The sequence below is a fragment of the Dermacentor variabilis genome, chromosome 6, assembly GCF_050947875.1.
Source record: "Dermacentor variabilis isolate Ectoservices chromosome 6, ASM5094787v1, whole genome shotgun sequence".
NCBI classification, from domain to species: Eukaryota; Metazoa; Arthropoda; class Arachnida; order Ixodida; family Ixodidae; genus Dermacentor; species Dermacentor variabilis.
The window spans coordinates 104,087,394-104,108,639 of NC_134573.1; the positions used below are offsets into that span (position 1 = coordinate 104,087,394).

At 45.5% G+C, this 21,246-nt stretch overlaps 1 protein-coding gene across 1 annotated transcript in view; it reads right to left on the reverse strand.

The window, feature by feature from the left end:
• Positions 1 to 21,246, reverse strand: part of Rme-8 (receptor mediated endocytosis 8) — a 187,602-nt gene that overhangs the window by 92,051 nt on the left and 74,305 nt on the right. The window contains exons 17-20 of the mRNA XM_075695386.1: positions 12,471 to 12,716; positions 4,033 to 4,256; positions 3,227 to 3,386; positions 1,669 to 1,731 (exon numbers count right to left, since the gene is read on the reverse strand). Of these exons, the coding sequence (XP_075551501.1) occupies positions 1,669 to 1,731; positions 3,227 to 3,386; positions 4,033 to 4,256; positions 12,471 to 12,716 (693 nt within the window). The remainder of the gene's footprint in view (positions 1 to 1,668; positions 1,732 to 3,226; positions 3,387 to 4,032; positions 4,257 to 12,470; positions 12,717 to 21,246) is intronic.

Below are 21,246 nucleotides of genomic sequence, written 5' to 3' on the forward strand. Positions count from 1 at the left end.
CACGGGACGGATTGTCCACGCCAGCCAATATATCGCGAAATGAAAACATGTATAGAGCTGCACTCAAATTTCGTATTGAAAAGTATTGTAATCGTCTGTGAATTTTTTTTCACAGATTCAGTGCTGTCATGTACTAAAGGCTTTTCAAGCCATGTGTGCACCTTACTTTCTTGCCTTTGTGGCATGGTCCCAAGGTCATTCCTGCATCTAACAGCATTAAGACTGAAAAGGCATAGAGGTGAACGAAGATGGAGCCTCAAATCAGGATGAACCTTTCAAGAAGTACCATAAAAATCCACATGTAATACAAGGTTTTCTTGTTCCCAGATTTTTAACATATCACATTGACACCTTGTGCTGTATGTGGAACCAAACAATCTTCAGCCCAAATCTGCAGTTCCGGTTTCACACAGCGAATGCTGTGTGAATCCGGCACCAAACTCCTCATCTCTGCAAGCATGACATCCCAGTTGCAACTGATTGACGTTTATATAGACAAACCCTTCAAGGACGATGTCAAGCACTACTCAGTGGTGGGAACGGCCAAGTGTATTTCAGAGCAGGTTTTGTAGCAGTGAACAATGATTATTTTGAATGGTTATTGGTTGTACACTATTCCTGCAGGTAAAAAATAGTTCCAGAATAATAGTGCACATCACTGCAAATATATTCAACTAAGACAATCCACGTACCCCAGCCCCAACTCTCGAACAAATTACAACCATCATGCAGCTGAGTCAACCTGCATGCTCGAGAAAGAAAATACCATGCACACCCAGCTGGAAAGCAAGCTGCACAAAGGCTCAAAAAGATTAAGGCAATACAGTCACGTGGTATGCAGAATGACCATTCATGAATTTTTATTTTAGGCCTAAAACTGTCTAGCTAGTAAAATGACCGAGCTACAAATCCGCTGTGCTATGAGCACACACAGATAAACGCAGCACAGCAAAGCAGCTAATAACATGCAAGGGGGTAAGTTTCAGTTTGCCGAGTGCCATGACATAGCCACCATATTGAGAAAGACCTCTCCCACCAAGGGCACACCAGTAGTACGAAGCACAAATGCGGGACACACGAACAACGCGAAATGGACCGAGCACACACTACTAGGCCCGACAGAACTTCAACCTAAACTATGCACAACTCGCGAATATAACGTACAGAGTTTCCTAATGGCGGATTGCGAACATCCACGAGTGTACACTAGATTGGCAGCACTCCCACCACTGCCTACTACAGGCATTGGATGAGGTCAGGAGAGCCTGCAGTAACTCCTGCCGTATGGCTTAGCAGACATCTCCCGCCATACTCTTAAAATGAATTGTGGCCACTTTGGCGAACATTCAATCATTCAATCAAGCATTCAATCATTCGCACTTTGAAAAAGTGCAAGACTTCAAACACACACTACGGCACTAAAGCAGAGTTTCTGTGGGAGAATGTCTGATAAGGGACCCTCTTCGGACAGTGCAACTGACGAGAACAACTAAAGTGTGAATTACAGTCGCGTTAAAATGCTTCCCCAAGCATTTTCAGTGCTGCTGTCGTCGCTTCTCTTGTCTTATGTCTTCGTTTTGCATTGTAGCTTTGCATTCTTTTTAAATTTTACTCCTTGTGTTATAGGTCAACTAATTTTTTTAATTTTGCTGTCCTCAAACAACTCACCTTGTGAAGAATCAGTTTGCTGAGGAAAATGAGCAGACGGTCTCTCTCCATTCGGTCCATGCACTGTGATAACAGAGTACCACAAGTCAATCCACAGAATTTGCACCAATAGAGTCAGTGCCATCACATGACTGTCACAGCACATGACCATGCAGCAATTGGCCCACCAATAAAAACCCTAATAGCTTCCACAGTCTTGCTCCCTTGTCATGTTGATTTATTGAGTAACTCTCACATGTACTTGCTCAAGTTAAGTGCAACATCAATAAAGGCGTACATTGGGTGTGTTCCAATTGTGTGATCCCAAGTGTTAGAATGCATTAACAAAAAAAAAAATAAGTGCTATATCGTAACACTTTGTGCTTGTAAACCTACAAAAAAACACAATGTGGCTTAATTTAATTGCAAAAGCAAGCCTGGCGATAGATTTCTTGAGCACAGATGAACTTCCTGCTGAGCTTCCAGGCAGGCTGCTCAGTGGCCATCTTGTTTGGACAAAGTAGCCTGCATCATTCTTGACTTCCATGTTATCTTCACAAAGCTATGTTGTTTGCCGGCTCCATTTGAATTGGAACGATACTTAAGATGGCCGCTGTTCATCTTGCTGTCTATACAACAATCTGCAGCGAGTATTGGAACACAGCCATTGACACCCAGGCTAATGGCAGCAGAGCCACATTTTTGTGCTTCTAGCTCTTTCAGGACAAAACTTTATGAATTCATCTTAAAAGAATGCGAGGTCTTCAAAAACAGTAGCAAAATAACTCAACATGCTCAAATTGAAACATTTTTTCTTTCAATTTTTTTAATGGTTCCAAGGGTCCCGTTGCAGTTTCTGACTTTGGGACCGTTGTCTGTATATTGTATCTTACCCACTCATTGCATTTAAAGAATAATGAACTGAAACAAAGTGAAAGAGCATCAATTGTACCTTGTAGTTTAGCTTTAGCAGGTGGCAGGAGATGGTATCAGTTACAGAAAATATTGGTAACAGCATGCAATAATCTCTGTTGGAGATCTGCAATTTTTACTTGCACCCATTTTCCAGTCTTTCATTTGTTCCAACTAGCATTAACTTCCTTCACCTCGGTGCTGTGAACCAGAACCAGAACCACTGCTTTGTCAGGAAATGTTGATCTTAGTCATCAGCCTAACATAGGTACATCTCCCGTGATCTTCAATTACCGATCTTCTGCCGGCTCACTCAGTTTTATGCTTACAAATTTCCTCAATTTTCTTAGTGGTTGCGCTCTTCAGGTGTCCATGACAACGTTGGCTTGAGTGTCTACTTTTGGAAGTGAAGGCCACTGGTTTTCCTGCCTGAAGCCTCTTCCTTTTCTCAATTGCTTTACTTTCTTTGCATGAATACACAATAAAGATAATTAGTGGGGAGTTACCACAATAGCCCTTAGCAACAACCTATGTCCCAAATGCAGCGAAACAGCCTCATAACAGCTATTTAACAAATATCTACTGTTGCCCATAGTCACTCCAAGGGGAAGAGACATGCTCCATAACAGACATTCGGGTAGGTCCAGTTGTATAATGAAAACCTTGCCTTGTCCAGTTTGCTGAGCATGTGCTTGGTGTCATTGAACGGTCCTATGTCCATGTAGTGCCGGCCATAGACAAGCGCCATGGCTTGAAGACACTGGCAGCGTCGTGTTGCATCTGATGCCAATAGGAAGGCATGGTACAAGTCGTTGAAGAACTCAGACCTGAAGAAGGAAGCACATTTCATTGTCATCACATCTGTTGTGTTATGCAGAATGAACAGAGTTACCTGTTAGGGTAGCCAGCCAATCACTCTCAGCCAATAAAATTTTTTTGAAATTTACGTAAAAGATTGCAGATGCAATTAACCCTTTCAGGCTCCGTGTGCACAATTATGTACACCAAGATAATGCATGAACATTAAAAGCATTAATGAAAGTAAAAATTTCTTAAATGTGTCGCGCACATGTTGAAACACTTCCGAGTGGAATGTTACTGCAAGTTTGAATAACGTGCAAAATGTTTTAGTAAAATGAGTGGGAAGGTAGATGGTTGAAAAAATTTCAGCAAAATATGTTTTCCTTTTTGTTGATTATGCTTATTCTTGGTGTGTTTTGCACATATAGCTAGAAAATAAGCACTTTTCTGTGTATCTATAGGCTGCATGATTAAAGGGTTAAAGAAATATGATGTTATTCTCCGGAGTGCTTAAAGTGTTTTTATACAAGGAAGCTCTCGATATAACAAAATTCTCGGGCTCCATTGACTTCAGTAAATCGTTAACTGTGCATACTTTTCTTCTGAGCGACATCAAAAAGCAGTATCCGATTACGGAACCAGCAGAGGACAAAAAAGAAAGTGGCTCCTCACGAGCGGCGGATGTAGGATGCCGAGGCGCCGTCAGTCGGCTGGTCATCCTCGAGAAGCAGGCGCAGGAAGTAGTCCCCTACACGTACTTCCTCCTGCAGGCTTGGGTAGAGCACCTCAAACTCCCAGTGGTTCCAAGCTACGGGCAGGCCGGCACCACACACCGACCGGTCTTGGCAGAAGCTACGCAACTCTGCTTCCAGCGCATCCCGCAGTTCCTCCCGCGTCTGCGTACACGTGTGCACATGCATGGGGTTTCATTTTGTGATGCAATGAACATGACACGCATACATACCAAAAGAAAAAAAAAAAAGCTTTTTTTATGGTCACCTAAATGTAATGATCTTTTTGGCTCATACTGTGAATGCAGAAGCTGGCAAGTTAGTTATGTTCGGTTGTTTCACTTTACTTCCAACGGGACTAGCTGTGCGTAACTACACTACAGTCACTGATAGATTTTTTGGATACCCAATTTTTTAAGCTTATTCAATTATTCTGACTTCCTTGCATGCCCCTGGCAAGGGGCGCATGACTCTGGCACAGCTGCGATCATTCAGTCACCATGGGAATGATGGATTTGTCATGGTACATGGATCTGTCTGATCTTTGTGTTTGTGGCCTCGGACGTTCTTGTGGCTTTGTTTACTACCCTTTATCTGCCTTCATTGGCTCAAGTATATAAAAGATCTAAACTGTGCTAAATGTAGAAGCTAATAAGACTGAAAATGCATAATCACTGTTAATTGCAGCGATTCTGCCTCCTGAGGAATTCGTTTGTGGCCAAAATGAAATATGTCAGAGTGTCTCAACATGCTGGGTTTGCCCGAAGACAACTCATAAGGTAATTTTATTCTGCATGTCGAAGCTTCCATCCATGGCATAGTGGTTACAATATCTGGCTTCTGTGTTAGAAGTCCTCTGGTCAAATATAGCCATCAGAAAATTGTATTTGTATTTATTTATTAATGTATAATGAAATATTTATTGGAAGTGTATAATTTGCAAGGCTGTGAAGCCATTTGAAGCCATAAGGACAAAGTTTAGACAAATCCATGAACTAACCCTCATTCCTGTGCTGGTTAACAGCCCTGCTTGAAGCTCCCGTAGACAGTAGGGCCTGAGTTGCCTCTAGTAATTATTGTAGGAAGCTATGCTGTAGACAACATTTGATATCGGATGTAAGATCACGTGTATGGCCTGCACTGATGGCCACACGCATGAAGCAAGCTTTGGATTTATTGGCAATAAGCCAGCAACCAATATTAACACTTACCAGCTTTGTATGTGCACTCGTTAAATGTGCAATGGACCGTACGGAAGACATGTAGTGGTTCATAGGCAGCATTAATGTAGGGGCGTGAAAAGATTTGAATATCAAAGAATCAAACTGAATAATAAATGTTCGAATAATTCTATTTGTGAATCAAACATCTACTTTTCGATATTTCTAATCAGTATGTACGGTGAAACACCTAGAGTGGTCGGTGCCTGGGCGCAGCCTTTCACAGTGTGCGGTCAGTCAGTACAAGGTTCATTAGGCGGCAGAACCGATCGAAATAATAACATGGACAGAGCGAATAGTAAAAAAAGCATCACATATTTCGAAATGCGCCAGAACATGTGTGATTATTGAGCTGATTAGGCACGGCAAGGCCTGCAGATCGTATCAGATACATGTGTCCACAGAGACGTATTAACGCAGTTCGGAGCTTCCTTTCCACAAATGAGTTTAAGCGCACAGACAAAACTGCCACACAAGCCCCTGACACGGTTGCCTGCAAACCTGAATGCTGGTTCAACAGCCATCAATTTGATCTGTATAGGCCATTCAGCCTAATTGGTGCTGCTTTGTTCGGCCAAACATCTGCGAGTAAAGTTACAGTTTAGTGCCGAATTGACACAGATCTTTTTTCCAGCAGCTGCACAATATTAGGAAAACCGCCAAACATCCTTGCCCACGAAAGGGAGTGTATGAGACGGCACCAACATTGTTCACAGCCACCTTTCTTGCGACACGCCGTACTACAGCCTCTTATTCCTGACACTGTTCTTAAACGCACATTGGCCTTCTTTTGTAGCTAAGAGTAAACCGGCACAAGGCTTTATAGCTTTAATTTTACACTGTGGGGGCAAAAGTGTCATGTGAGTAGTGCACTGACTGCCCAGCTCCAGACACCTGCACAGAGAGCGGAGGGACCAGGAAAATGGGGGGCATGCAGGTTGCCCTGCGCGATTTTGTCGTGGCCCTGCCAATGAAAAGGCCCCTGTTCTTTACCATCAGTGTGACTGCAGTTGACCCGTGCAGCGCCAATGAAAGCTACACACAAGGCAATGATCAAGTCACGTGATGCGGGGTCCACACTTTCATTTGTCACTAGATTGACCTTCATGAACTGACAATAACCAACAATACCTGTCTGCCCATAAAGCTAGAAAAATTCTGTATTGTGGAGGAAGCCTGGAAAGTTTCTATGCGATAAAGGAGTGCCATAAAACAGAGGTCCACTATTAAACTGAAAATCTCATAAGATATTCAGTAGAACATAACTTCACTAATACTTCTGCTTCAGAGGGTGAAAAGCACTTCTTATTTATTTATTTATTCATTTTACCTTACAGGCCCATTGAAGGGAATTAAGTAAGGGGGGCAACAGTAATTACATGACAAAATAGCAAAGTGGACATCGTTACACAATATTAACATGCAACAAATTCAGGTCATCACGGAATGTTTCACGGTCGGAGATGGATGCAATGTGATTCGGGACACTGTTCCAACGTGCAATAGCTCTTCATAGGGGTGAGGAATTAAATGCCTGCGTTTGACCATGAATGCGCATGAAACTAAGTGTGTTGTGAATGCAACGAGATGTGCACACAGGAGCATGAAGTGGCAAACAGTGGAAGTTATTACTACAAATGAACCTGTGAAACAAACACAAAAGAGCAACAACGTGGCGACCCTCTAATGACTGAAATGCGAGGTCTTGTTTTATTTGGGTAATGCTCGAATGATAGTCGTAGTTGCCAGAGATGAATCTGGCTGCCCTATTTTGAACGGCTTCCAACATATGGATTGGATAATCTTGATATGGTGACCATGTGGATAAAACGTATTCTAGTTGTGGGCGAACATAAGTAAGATATGCTAATTTTCGTACATTACAAGGCACATTACGCAAGTTTCCACGCAGGTAGCAGAGAAATTAAGAAGCTTTGGATGAGACAGTTGCTACATGCGTTGTCCAGGATAAGCCCGACGAAAGATAAACGCTGAGATATTTGTACAACGGGGCAGTCGAAAATGCAGTATTATTAACTGACTAGTGGAACACTAAGTTAGTGTGCTTTCGACTAAACGAGATTAACTTGCATTTGGAGGTGTTTAGGGACATCTGCAAAGTTACGCATCATCTATTTGGTAATTTTGGAGAGTAAGATGATCACGAATCCATTTAATATTGCGGTAGATGATGCAGTCATCAGCGAACAACCTAACTGAGGATGAAAGGTTAGCAGGCAAGTCATTGATGTATATTAAAAAGAGTAATGGACCTAGCGCACTGCCTTGGGGGACACCGGGCGTGACAACGCAAAGGTCAGCCGAAATGCTGTTGACCAATGTAAATTGCTGACACGACAAGAAGTTACATAGCCAAGAGAGTGTTAATGAATCAATACAAAGGGCAGACAAATTGGAAATTAAACGGCAATGACGTACAGTATCAAATGCCTTAGCGAAATCAAGAACGAGGCAATCGGTTTGAACGTTAGAGTTCATGTTAAAGTGAAGGTCAGTTGTGAATTCAAATAACTTGAGTGTCACATGAGTGGCCTTTTCTGAAGCCATGCTGATTAGAGAAAAAAAAGTTATTTGATTCAAGGTGACCGTAGATATGAGAAGCTATAATATGTTCAAGTAATTTGCAGCATATGCACGTCAGTGAAATGTGTCAATAATTAAAGGGCGAGTGCTTGTTACCGGATTTAAATAGGGAAGCTACCTTACCAATCTTCCAGTCCTTAGGCAGCTCACCTGATATGCATACTGGTTAAGGAGGAGACACAGAAAGCGGCTAGATATATCAGTAGTATTCTTCAGTATTTTAGAGTTGATGTGATCAATGCCAGATGAAGTAGAAACTAAGATTCGCGATGAGGTTTGCGATACCTTCGGCAGTGATGGTGATTGGAGCCATGAAAGGGAAGAGTATTGATTCTGTTCAACACACGTTTTATTGACAAAAAATATTTGCCAGACGTTCATACAGAACCGAGCTGTAACCAGTGCTAGCATACTGATTTGCTACACCTTTTAGTGGACCATACTGTAAATCTTGATTACTAGACACCTAAGTCATGGATAGCTTGCAACATTCTTGCTAAGCAATGCTAGTAGACTCCCGAGTATGTGCGTCACCGTGATTTTTCACACAAAATTTGTAAACGTTAAACTTCGTGATACATTTTTTCCTGTTTGATTCAATATTCTTTTTTTTTTATTTGATGCAATATTCGGCCATTCCATGCCAAACGTGTCAGACATTGCACTTGACCCTCTCGATTCTTTCAAGAAAATTGTTGCCAATGATTTTGGTACTGTTTGCCTTTGTAAACTATCTTTGCAAGAAAAAAATTTTGGTGCCTCTTACATTGATTTAAATGTAGCCATGGTAGGCGAAACCCAGGTTGCAAAAGAACACTCACAAAAATACAATACTACAAGGAGTGCCCTAAGAATTTCCTGGTTACTAGAAAAGGAATTGCACTTATTCCCTACCATCGACGGCTGCTACTTTGTCCCACAATGTGCTTTGTGGTGAAGATTACAGCAATTCTGTGCCAATTTATACTATTTTTACAAAGTTCTACAAGCTTTCGAGACACAATACAAGTGCATCACTTGGTTGGATTGGCAGTAAGTGTGTGAAAAAAGTATTTAGGTTAATGGGCAAGTAGTTTTGAAGTGGAAGAGGCGCAAGCATTGAAAAATGTGCGATATGCCTCATGTTCAGGCAGGTATAGATTGGTGATGCTGTCCAAAGTAAAAACGCATGCTTAAATTCATATGAAAGGGTGTCAAAAAGAGATGTATTTCTGAAAGTTTAATCAGATTACTTTCTGCTTTATGCAAGAACAAAATTTTTATGTTGAGAGTCTGCTGCGTGGCTGGGCACTGGCCTATAAGGCTGCTTCACTGCGCTGCAAGCTTCTCTGAACTGCATCACTATCCAGACAAGTGATGCAGTTAAATTGCGTCTGGTGAACTTGAATTTTGTAGATAGTCTAAATTGGTGCAAAATTACTGTACTCCTTCACCAAAAAGCACACTGTGAGACAAAGTAGCAGCTGCCAATAGGAGAGAATAAGAAAGCAAAGGAAAAGGGGGGGGGGGGGGGGTTCTACTCCGGTGGCTGCTGTTAACGGCACAGCCGTGCGGACATCCTATTTTGAAAGCAATCTGCAAAGTGGACAAAATGCCCCCAGTGTTGGTAGCTTCGTATGTGCTGTAATTTTGACTTTCAGTTCACGTTGAAAAGGAGACAGCACGAAGGTCAATTCTCTGGCTGCTGCGCTTATATGAATTTGCTATCGCAATTGATGCTTCGCCTTTCAGGTGAAACTGACTTCGTTTGTTTATTACTTTAGAGATTCGTCCCTCACGCTTTGCGATAAAGTTGTTAGACATCGCGATGAAAGTTTTGGAAGTGAAACGTCTCGGATATTACGAACTTTGGATAAAATGGTCATGATTTTTTTTTTCGGATTATCAGGGTCCATTGTAACAAGAGTCCACTTTATATAGTGCTGCCATAGGAGTGATGAGAACAGTAGACGTAAATAAATTTCTATTCTGCAAAGGTAAATTTGGTGATTTCATTTTTATTTTATTGCCAGAAACAGTGGCATGATACAATATCTTGTTAATAAATTGTGTGCACATTTCAATTTCTACTTTATTTAGGAGCTATCATGTCATTTCTATGTTATTTTTCTACTTCGAACCCATCAAAAGTGAGCACACGTTTTATTCGGGGCATGTTAGGATCAGACAAATACTGTATTCATCTTCCTTTCTTTCTGTTGTGCCATCCATTGCGCTGTATTTCAAGATGGTTCTCATGTCAAAATACGAACTAGCCCAACATTCAACTCATTTAAAATCAGTACTGCATTTTAACATTTTAGAGCCCAGCTCTTAGGCACTCGTTCCTGCAGTCAGCGTCAGTGTCCCTCGTAACTGAACGAACGAGCACAGCGAAGGATAAAAGAGCGAATGTGGAGCGCAGAGTAGCACTCGTCGTCTCACCATATATGGAAACAAAGCGTTGCATGAGTGGAGGTCTGTCTCCGGTGGCTGCTGTGAATCATGCCCACACGTTACCCATGAGCTGCCTCTCGCGATCTCCTGATTAGCAAGGAAGTTGTGCCACACGAGACAGATTGTCCGCACCAGCCAATATATCGCAAAATGAACACTTGTGGAACAAATGTGGAGCAGCATTCAAATTTCGCATTAGGGAGTATCGTAATCAACGGTGAATCGACGAAGTCCCCTCAAGGTCAAATTAATTAAAGTCAACTGTATTTTGTTGTGATAGCAATTATATGGACACTCCAGGCCAATATTTGTCGTCATCGTTATTGTCGGCCTTGCTATGATGTTCCCCATTAAAGAATTTGGGCGATAAGATCACGACAGCGCACTGTATGCTGTAGCCGCAGGGGTAAGCAGGTGAGGTGGAGCTGAGAAGGATGTTGGCTTGATGTCATGCGTGCAAGAGAGAAGGGTGGAGAGGATCCATGCTCTCTTCTCACATGCAGAAGGGGAGGGTGTGGGCAGATGTGTGCGCTCTAGCAGGGAAGGGACGAGGCACATTAGCATGCTTCTCCTCTTCTACTTTGGCTGCGCATGGCGCAGCTGAGCATGGCCGCGCACGCCCAATCTTGGTGGTACAGTGGAATCTCAATAAATGGAAATCACTTAAACGGAACTGCCACTTAAACGGAATACCATCCTCATAATTCGATGGTTTTGTATTCATGCAATGCTCTCTGCAATGTCTCTCAGTAAATGGAACTCCTGATAAACGGAACCAATTTCCTTGGTCTCTTGAAGTTTTGTTTAAAGAGAGTCTCCTGTAATATGCAGTGGGTGCTAAGGGCAGAAAACTCTAGCTGGCTGATGGCTTCGTGTGTGCTGTGTTCACGCAGGGTTAGTTCGCATTGAAGCAAGAGCCTGCACGAAAGTCAACTCCCTCGCCATTGCTGCCGCTCATCATCACATCATTCTTACAGCGAGTGTCTGCAGTTATCGAGTGAGATGTGTTCATGTTTGCATGGGCATGCGTCACGAAAGTAGCAAGAAAATAGCATCAGCACTCTTATCCTTTGTCCTTATCCTGTACATGCTGAACACCATACATAAACATGCTCACTTATCTAGCCTACACACCAGCATTGTGGTAACTGCATTTAGACATGCCTGCTTCACTCAGAAATGACTCCAGTTACACAGGTCAAAGCTGACAGTCTGTTCAGAGTTTCACACGTGTGCACAGGTTCCAACAGAGTGCATGAATGACTGACGCACACTTTGCTACATGCCCCTTGGTGACTAGTCCGGCTGGCCCCCTGCTCCAAAAGTAGCCCCAAAATTCCTTAATGTAGTCAACTATCCAAGCATTAGCCGATCTAGGCGGCAGAAGGGGAGAGTAGCCAAACAGTAGCCAAACAGTAGCCATGAACAGCGGTGTCTCGGTATTAAACTAACATCGTGGAGGACAGAAATGTGGAGCCTAGCTGAGTGCATGCATTTGTCACAGAGCAAAGCAAACAATTATGTCAATTTTCTGGTGCGTTACTCAAAATTAAATTTAATTCTGGAGTTTTAAATGCAAAAACCATAATCTTATTGTGAGGCCCACTGTGGTGGAAGACTCCAGATTAACTTTAGCTACTTGGAGTTCTTTGATGTGCACATAAATCTGAGCACATGAGCAATACATAAATGTGAGTGCAACAGTAGACAAAAAGTGCCAACCATCTTGCAAAATAGTCACGATTAATATGCTGTGACCGATGCGTCACTGACAGCGTCTTAAATGAGAGAGAAAAACCGATGACATCATCCACAATGCCACTCACCTATTCTTATCTAGGTCATCCATCATCTGCCATGACAGCTGCGCCACTGGCCTCATTATTGGTGTTGTGCCAACTTTCATCACTGAGCTTCATACAACCGCATTGCAAATCTTCAAAGTTCACAGGCTAATATATACTCCCGCGTAAAGGTACACACGGAGTAGAGGAGTCAAAATTTCTGTAGCTTACAGATCCCAATTTGGCCATTCCAATGTAGACCATCCCAAAAGAAGTCATCTCGGCAGAAAGCAGCAAAACTTGGCAACAACCTTGCTTCAGAACAAAATACTCACCCTGAAGTTCCAAATGAGGTCTGGTCGTGCGTGGTCCTGGTAGAATTGGTAGTAGAACATGGGCCAGTTGGCTTCAACACGGACACGCTGGCGTCGCTTGCGGAGGACAACAGGCCGCACCGTGTCATTGGCATTTGAAGGCGGTGCTGTCCGCTGCCTCCAGTGCTGGAGGAACTTGTCCACCTGCCGCTCAACTGCTTTCCATTGCTGTACAGCCCGTGAGGGTGCCCGGCTACTTGAATGGTCCTATTTGCATGAACAGAAACGCAATATCATGGAGACATGCAAACAAAGTCTACTGATTAGTTGAAGCCTTCATGTCATCAATCAGGTGACAATATGCGGAATACAGTAAAACCTTGTTACCACATAGTTGGCGGGAAACGTAGATCAGGTACACACTAAGTGATGTACTAATTAACCCACAATTGCAGATGAACGAGTATATACTTACCAATAAAAGAAAAACATGTTAATTCTCGTTAAAATGCACATGCAGACAAGCTTTATTTGCAAGGAGGCAGCAAAAAATCTGACTTTCACTTGCTGCCACGGCGGCCTTGCAGCAACGATGGCATCTTCAAACTCAACAAGGGCGCGAGCCAGTTTCCTCGTCAGGCCCCACTGCGAACACTCTCATGACGGTCAACATACTAGCCACGTCGGATACAGAAGGGCCATCATTCCCGTCATCATCTGTGACAACGATGTGGAAGTGCTAGAAGCTATGGAAGCAGGAAAAACATCATGGCTACTATGTTTTGATGTCAGTATCGGTGGTGATTGCAGTCCAGGCAAGATCCATGCACTGCAGTTTTGCTATATATAGTTTGAATGCACAACATGTCACCGATTCCACGCTAGTACGCACTGGCAAATGGAGTAAATACTACACACTAGCCGTTTGGCATGCGTTAAGCGACTACGGCTTAAGTGGTCCATTACTTAATAAGTGGGAATGTGTTAATGAGGTTCTACTGTATAACCAGCCTTTCCATATATGGCTTTCACATATGAAAACGTGCTACATTAAGTATAGATACCAGCAGTCATGGACACATTACGTAGTGAAGGACTAGAAGAAGCATGCATCAATATCTTCGGAAAAGATCTATTAAAATTGCAAAGCTACTTTGATCTTCATAAGTGGGAAAATACCCATTGAAGAAGGGTGTCAGGCAAGGGGACACTGCATGCTTGGAATAAGCACTGAAGCTATTAGACTGGAAAGGATTATGTGTGAGAATCAATAGGGAACATAGCATCTGAGACTCAAGGGAAGGGTCTCAGGTTTCAACTTGCATTACTCATGCAAAATATAAAATAAGTTTTGTCCCTCAAAAGGCACAACGCCAATCAAAAGAGAAGCCATGAAAAACAAGAACTTCATTTGTCATTACTTAAAAGATTACCTAGGTAGCCTAAACAACCTTCCTCCAACAGCCATTCCATATTCTTAATATGCCTGCAAGATTGATCTAAGGTACGGCACTGACTTACACATGCTTAGAAATGCTTAGAGATTATACTATGGCACTGACTTTATTGTTGTAACACGGGGACTGAAGATGGTGAAATACTTGCTTGAATTAGTTCAAAATCAAACTGCACCCAATTATTGCCAAAAAGATCAATATGCTGAGAAATGTCAAAAATCTTAGATCACGGAACAATCATGAACACTCTCACAACTGATTCCAATAATGGACAAAGCCCTTGAGGATTTTACTTGCTACAATCTCCTGACTTTCAACAGCCATGGAGGCCTGTACAAATCACTATCTGCTACATCTTAATGTAGATGTATATACCTCTCCTCCCCCTCCCCCTCATGGAGGAGTCGAGGGGGAAAGGTGGGAGGGTCTTTAAAAACTTTTTCTTGAAATCCAAGCAACTTAATGAATGAGTGCACCTCAAGAAATATATCCGAGAAATAATTTTAAACAGAACCTGAAATATGAAAGAAGATATAGCGAGAGCAATGTTTACTTTCCCCATTAACCCTCAAGTCAAACATTACTCTCAGCTAGGGCAGGGCAGGGCCAATAAGCCAATAGCAGTAACCTGCCTATTGCTCCTTTTTAATGCAAGAGCATCCTTTACCTACCCCCTCCCACTATGACCTGGGTGGGCATGTGCAACAACTTCTCAACATTCTGAATTCTGTGTCACTTCTAGTGAGTGATAATGGCAGCAGGTTTCCCAGTTTTGGTATCAAAAATGCTTACTTTTGTAAGATTTTTTGTGATGCATCCACTCGTATTTCAAATGTAAGACTTCAAGAACCCTGCTCTATTGCTACACTACCTTAAACAAGGCTTCTTACTAGAAACAAAGCTTCACTGAAGTTAGCCTTTAAGGGTGTCGAGTGCTTCAGGCATTTCTAACACCAAAAGTTTTCCCAAAGTGCAACAAATTCTATTTCTGTTAAGCTGCACCTTAGTGGGCTTTAGATTAAAATGCCATTTATTGGTGATCTCTTGCTGAACATATTAAAAAGTTCCTTCATCAGAAAATTAAAACAATTATCTTAATAAGGACAATTTGTGTTCCACAATCAGCATGGCCTATTCATGACTTTCACTGTCACTTGAAAACACCTCGTAATAGAGGTGTAAAACAGAGTTCATAAGTTCTTGAATTTCTGCATTGTTAACAAAATGCGCAGCTTTCTTGCACTGGTCCACCATGCCGGAAAAGATGAGATGTTAAAAATGTCGACAGGTGAGCCTTGTCACGTCATCTGTTGTATAAAAACAAACCTGCCATTAACCAACTTCTGTGTAGTTAGTGCGACCAGTCAAGGGTGTTTATTGTTCATGAATTATTTTGGGAAAGACAGGGGGATGAGGGGGGGGGGATGTAAAAAGTGTAACATGGTGTTACGTTTCGCCTACGATGCGCGGTAATGCCGGCGCGGATGCAACGGACGCCGGGGCTTCGTTCAAAGCGGCAGACATTTTGGCCCGTTCGGCGCCGCCGCTACGCCTCCCCGCCAAGCGCGTCCAGGCATGTTCCCATGCCACGTGTCTTCGTGTGCGTGTGTGTGTGTGTGTGCATGTTGGTGCCCACGCTTGTCGAAGCGCGGCAGCCGGGGAGAGGAGCTCCCCCAACTGTGAAGCGAGGAGGTCTGACCGGCGCCGGCCCGGCGGATGCGTCACCTACTCGTCCCAACGTGCCCGAGCGGCGCCGGCCCGGCGGATGCGTCACCTACTCGTCCCAACGTGCCCGAGCGGCGCCGGCCCGGCGGATGCGTCACTTACTCGTCCCAACGTGCCCGAGCGGCGCCGGCCCGGCGGATGCGTCACCTACTCGTCCCAACGTGCCCGAGCGGCGCCGGCCCGGCGGATGCGTCACCTACTCGTCCCAACGTGCCCGAGCGGCGCCGGCCCGGCGGATGCGTCACCTACTGGTCCCAACGTGCCCGAGCGGCACAGTCACGTGCGCATCTATAGAGGCGTTCCTTCTTGCCCTCAACTGCGAGAGTATAAAAGCAGCTGCCCCCGGACGCCGAAGGAGGCTCCGATTTCTTCTGTTGAGTAACGTGCTCTCCCGTCTCTCCACTTCGGTCGACCTGACCGCCCGCTCTTATGCGATGATAGAATAAACAAGTTGTTCTGTTAGCAGTCGACTCATGCTTTGCTCGGACCTTCGAATGCTTCCAGTTGTGCCCCAGGCCGCCAGGCCAACGCTACCCTTGGGGCTTGCGACCCAGGTGCAACAACGGGCGTCAGCGCTGAGGTTCCCAACAACTGTCTGGCAGCGGTGGGATCGCGACAACGGAGGCCAGCAGCGAAGATATGCGGTTGACTGTATGCTGAGCAGCACAACGACCATCCGGGAGCAGTGCAACGAGCCCTGTGTGATGACTGGTTGCCTGCAGCGGAACGACTGCGCTGAATTCTTGGCTGCGAGGTTTGGTGAGTGCGGGACTTTCTTCTTCTGAGTTTTGCCAGGCTTTTGTTAGTGTCAGAAACAGAGCTGCTAATTGTGGTTGTCGTTGCTGCCGGGTTAGTTTGCGGCAAGACAATAATAGGCAGTAGAGAAAGCAGCATTCAGAGCAGCCATGGATTTGAAGTCGTTGCGCAAACCGAAATTGCTGGAGCTTGCAAGAGAGTTGGGTCTGGATGTCTCAGACAAACTCAGAAAACTAGAACTGCTAAGGGCTATTCTTGAGTTAGAAGCTGAGGATGACGAGCTGTCGGAATGCCTTGAGACCATTGAGGAGAGGGAGACGGCAAAAAGACAGGAGCGCGAAATTAAAGAACAGAAAGAGAAAGATGAGCGTGAACGAAAAGAACAGAAAGAAAAAGAAGAGCGTGAACGTAAAGAACAGAAAGAGCGAGAGAAACAAGAGCGCGACCGTCAACACGCTTTGGAAATGAAGCGTCTCGAGGTAGAGATGGAACGCGCTCGTAATGGAAGTCAGGCACACGGTGCAGGAGAACGCGTATTGTTCAAAATGACTGACCTGATGCGGCCGTTTAAGCTTGGAGAGGACATTGGTTTGTTCCTGGTTAACTTTGAGCGAACGTGCGAGAAGCAGGGGTTCTCTCGGGAAACGTGGCCACAGCGCTTGCTCACTTTGATACCCGGCGAGGCGGCCGACGTAGTCGCTCGCTTGAATAGAGAGGAGGCAGAGGATTTCGACAAAGTGAAATCGAGTCTGCTAAAAAAGTACAGGCTGTCAGCGGAGGCGTTCCGTCGGAAGTTTCGGGAAAATGAGAAAGGCAAAAGTGAGTCATATACGGAGTTTGCGTACAGGCTTATGTCAAACATGCAGGAGTGGCTCAAAGAAGAGAAAGCGTTTGGTGACCACGATAAAGTTCTGCAGTGCTTCGGGCTGGAACAGTTTTGTAGTCGGTTACCTGAGAACGTGCGGTACTGGGTCTTGGATAGGCCAGACGTTTGTACGGTGGCTAAAGCCGCTGAGCTAGCCGAGGAGTTTGTGACGCGTCGGGCTCGCGGAGCTAAGGACGGTCAAAAGGGTGAATTTGGCTCCAAGTTTGAGAGGCCGAAGTTCACACCCATGAGAGCAAGGGGCGACACACGTAGTGCGGATGCGAGTGAAAGCAGTCCGACCGAACGTAAGGAGACGGCGGCAGCCGAAGCCGAACAAAGCAAGCGGTTCGAGACGAGGCAAGCGCGCGTTTGTTATACGTGCCAGAAGCCGGGTCACTTTTCGGTGCAGTGTCCGGAAACAAAAACAAAAGTTGTGTTTTTGTCATTATGCAGCACTGACGAGAACATGAAGCTTCTCGAGCCTTACATGCGAGACCTCCTCGTGAACGGGAAAGAGTGCCGAGTGCTTCGCGATTCCGCCACTACAATGGATGTAGTTCACCCCTCTTACGTAGAACCCGATATGTTCACGGGCGAGTGCGCATGGATCAAGCAAGCCGTGGAAGCTCATAGCGTGTGTCTGCCCGTAGCAAAAGTGCTTATTGAAGGACCTTTCGGAGCACTTGAGACGGAGGCCGCAGTGTCATCTATGCTGCCCCCCCAGTACCCGTACCTATTTTCGAACAGGTCCGATCACCTCCTGCGCGAGAAGGGGCTTTTGTTTGGTGAGGCTAGCGTTCAGGCCTTAACCAGATCGAAGGTTCGGGAGCTCGCTGCAAAGGCGGTAGTTGCGGGGCCGACGTTGTCAAACAATGAAAAAGGGTCAGAGGCGCAGCAAGCTGATATTCAGAGCACGCCCGAACTGAATAAAATTGAGTCTGTAACGTTAAAGGCACCAGATACTGGAGAGGATATTCCCGATGCGGGAAAGTTAGAAGAGCTATCTGCAGATTTGCTCATCGCGCCTACGTCAGACGGACTTAATAGGTTGCTAAAAGTCAGCCGGTCGGCTTTGATAGCCGAGCAAAAAAAGGATGGCAGCCTAGAAAACATACGCTGCATTGTCAAGGAAGGTATCGCCAAGAAAAATGCTCGCTTTGTGGAAAGAGGTGGGGTCCTGTACCGGAAGTATCTAGACCGCAGGGGAGTGGAGTTCGATCAGCTGATCGTGCCTCAATGCTATCGTCAGGATCTGTTGCGCTTGTCGCACGGGGGTTCGTGGTCCCGACACCTAGGAGTTAAGAAAACTAAGGACCGTCTCTTGCAAGAGTACTATTGGCCAGGGTGTTTTCGGGACGCAGACCATTTCGTGAGGACATGTGACACCTGTCAGCGGGTGGGCAAACCAGGGGACAAATCGAGGGCGCCGTTGAAATTGGTACCTATCATTACGGAGCCTTTTAGACGGCTCGTTATTGATACAGTGGGACCTCTGCCGGTAACAGCCACGGGGTACAGACACATTTTGACTGTGATCTGCCCAGCGACAAAGTTCCCTGAAGCAGTGCCGCTTAAAGAACTCAGCTCAGTTGAGATAGTCAATGCACTACTGTCCATATTTGCGCGAGTTGGTTTTCCTGCGGAAATCCAATCAGATCAGGGCACAGTGTTTACTAGCGCTTTGACGACGACTTTTCTCGAAAGGTGTGGGGTAAAGCTGTTACACAGCTCAGTGTACCACCCACAATCGAATTCCATTGAGAAGCTCCACTCCGTCATGAAGCGCGTGTTGAGAGCATTGTGCTTTGAACATCAAACTGACTGGGAGCTGTGTCTGCCTGGGGTGATGTTTGCATTACGGACCGCGCCGCATGCGGCTACGGGGTTTTCGCCAGCTGAGCTGGTGTACGGTCGCTCGCTGCGATCTCCGCTTCGCATGCTTCGAGAATCGTGGGAAGGCAGGGGCGACGACCCAGTCGTGGTGGAGTACGTGCTTAAGCTCCTCAAACGCTTAAGAAGGGCACAGGAGTTGTCAGGTGAAGCAATGGCAAAGGCCCAGCAGAGGGCCAAGGTTTATTATGATCGGACAGCCAGGGCCCGTCGTTTCGAGGTGGGCGATGAGGTCATGATATTGCGCACATCGCTAAAAAACAAACTCGACGTGCAGTGGGAGGGCCCAGCACGAATTGTTCAAAAACTGTCGGACGTCAACTACGTGGTGAGTCTGCCAGGAAAGCGGAAAGCACAGCAAGTTTACCACTGTAATCTGCTCAAACCTTATAGACAAAGGGAAGCAGTGGTGTGCATGATGGTAAACGTTCCTGAAGAGCTTCCGGTCGAGCTTCCGGGACTAGGCTCAGTGACGAACAGGAAAGACACCGATCAAGTCATTAGTGACTTAGTCAGTGGAGCATCGCTGTCGCCTGAGCAGAAAACCGAACTACACCAGCTCTTACAAGAGTTTCAAGGTCTGTTCTCTGAGAGGCCTGGTAGGACTTCTGTCCTTACTCATGATATAGAACTTACCTCCCCAGAGCCAGTACGATCCAAGGCGTATCGGGTGTCACCCCGCCAGAGCGATATTATGGAGGCTGAGGTAAAGAAAATGCTACAGCTCGGTGTTATTGAGGCGGGTGAGAGTGATTATACCTCCCCTTTGATTTTAGTTGAGGTACCGGGCAAGGAACCTCGTCCTTGCGTTGACTACCGCAGGCTTAATTCCATCACTAAGGATCAAATTTATCCGATCCCTAACATCGAGGAGCGCCTTGAGAAAGTTAGTAGCGCTCAGTTTATTTCCACCCTAGATCTTGTCAGGGGTTATTGGCAGGTTCCACTTACAGAAGAGGCTAGTAGGTATGCGGCGTTCATTTCACCAATGGGAACGTTCCGTCCTAAAGTTTTGAGTTTTGGTTTGAAGAACGCGCCATACTGCTTTTCAAGCCTCATGGATAAAGTGTTGCGGGGACAGCAAGAATTCGCTTTACCGTATCTAGACGACGTAGCGATATTCTCCGCATCCTGGTCTGAGCATATGGCACACTTGCGGGCAGTGCTAACCCGCCTGCGCGAAGCGGGCTTGACAGTCAAGGCTCCCAAGTGCCAGTTAGCACAGGCCGAGGTTGTCTACCTCGGTCACGTGATTGGTCGGGGTCGTCGCCGCCCCTCTGAAATAAAGGTGGCCGCTGTGCGAGACTTCCCGCAACCGCGCACGAAGACCGATATTCGGTCGTTCTTAGGTGTCGCCGGCTACTATCAGAGGTACATCCCCAGGTACTCTGATATCGCGGCTCCCCTGACGGATGCTCTAAGAAAGACAGAGCCGCAAACAGTCGTCTGGGACGAGACAAAGGAAAGAGCTTTTAGCGCCCTAAAGAGTGCCCTAACAAGCCAGCCTGTGCTACGATCGCCCGACTACACAAAAGGGTTCGTTGTTCAGTGCGATGCTAGTGAGCGAGGCATGGGCGTTGTACTGTGCCAACGGGAAAATGGAGAAGTAGAACACCCCATCCTGTATGCTAGTCGAAAGCTGACCAGTCGTGAGCAGGCGTACAGCGCCACCGAGAAAGAGTGTGCGTGTCTCGTGTGGGCCGTTCAGAAATTGTCATGCTATCTAGCCGGCTCGAGGTTTATCATTGAGACGGATCACTGCCCTCTCCAATGGCTGCAGACCATCTCTCCCAAAAATGGCCGCCTCCTGCGCTGGAGCCTCGCTTTGCAACAATATTCCTTTGAGGTGTGTTACAAAAAGGGGAGTCTCAACGGTAACGCCGATGGCTTAAGTCGAAGCCCCTAACGTAGGAATCAGCCTCAAAATTGTTTGTTACTGATGTTTTTCTTCCCGAGGCAGGATTTTTAACATATTGCTTTTGTGTAGTGTTTCAAAGTGATGATGTGCTTTCTAGTGCAATTTTCCAATTTGTGGACGCGTTCTGAGTGCTGCTAGACTACTGTAAGGAACTACGCAGTGGTATAAAAGGGGAAAGAGCCTGGC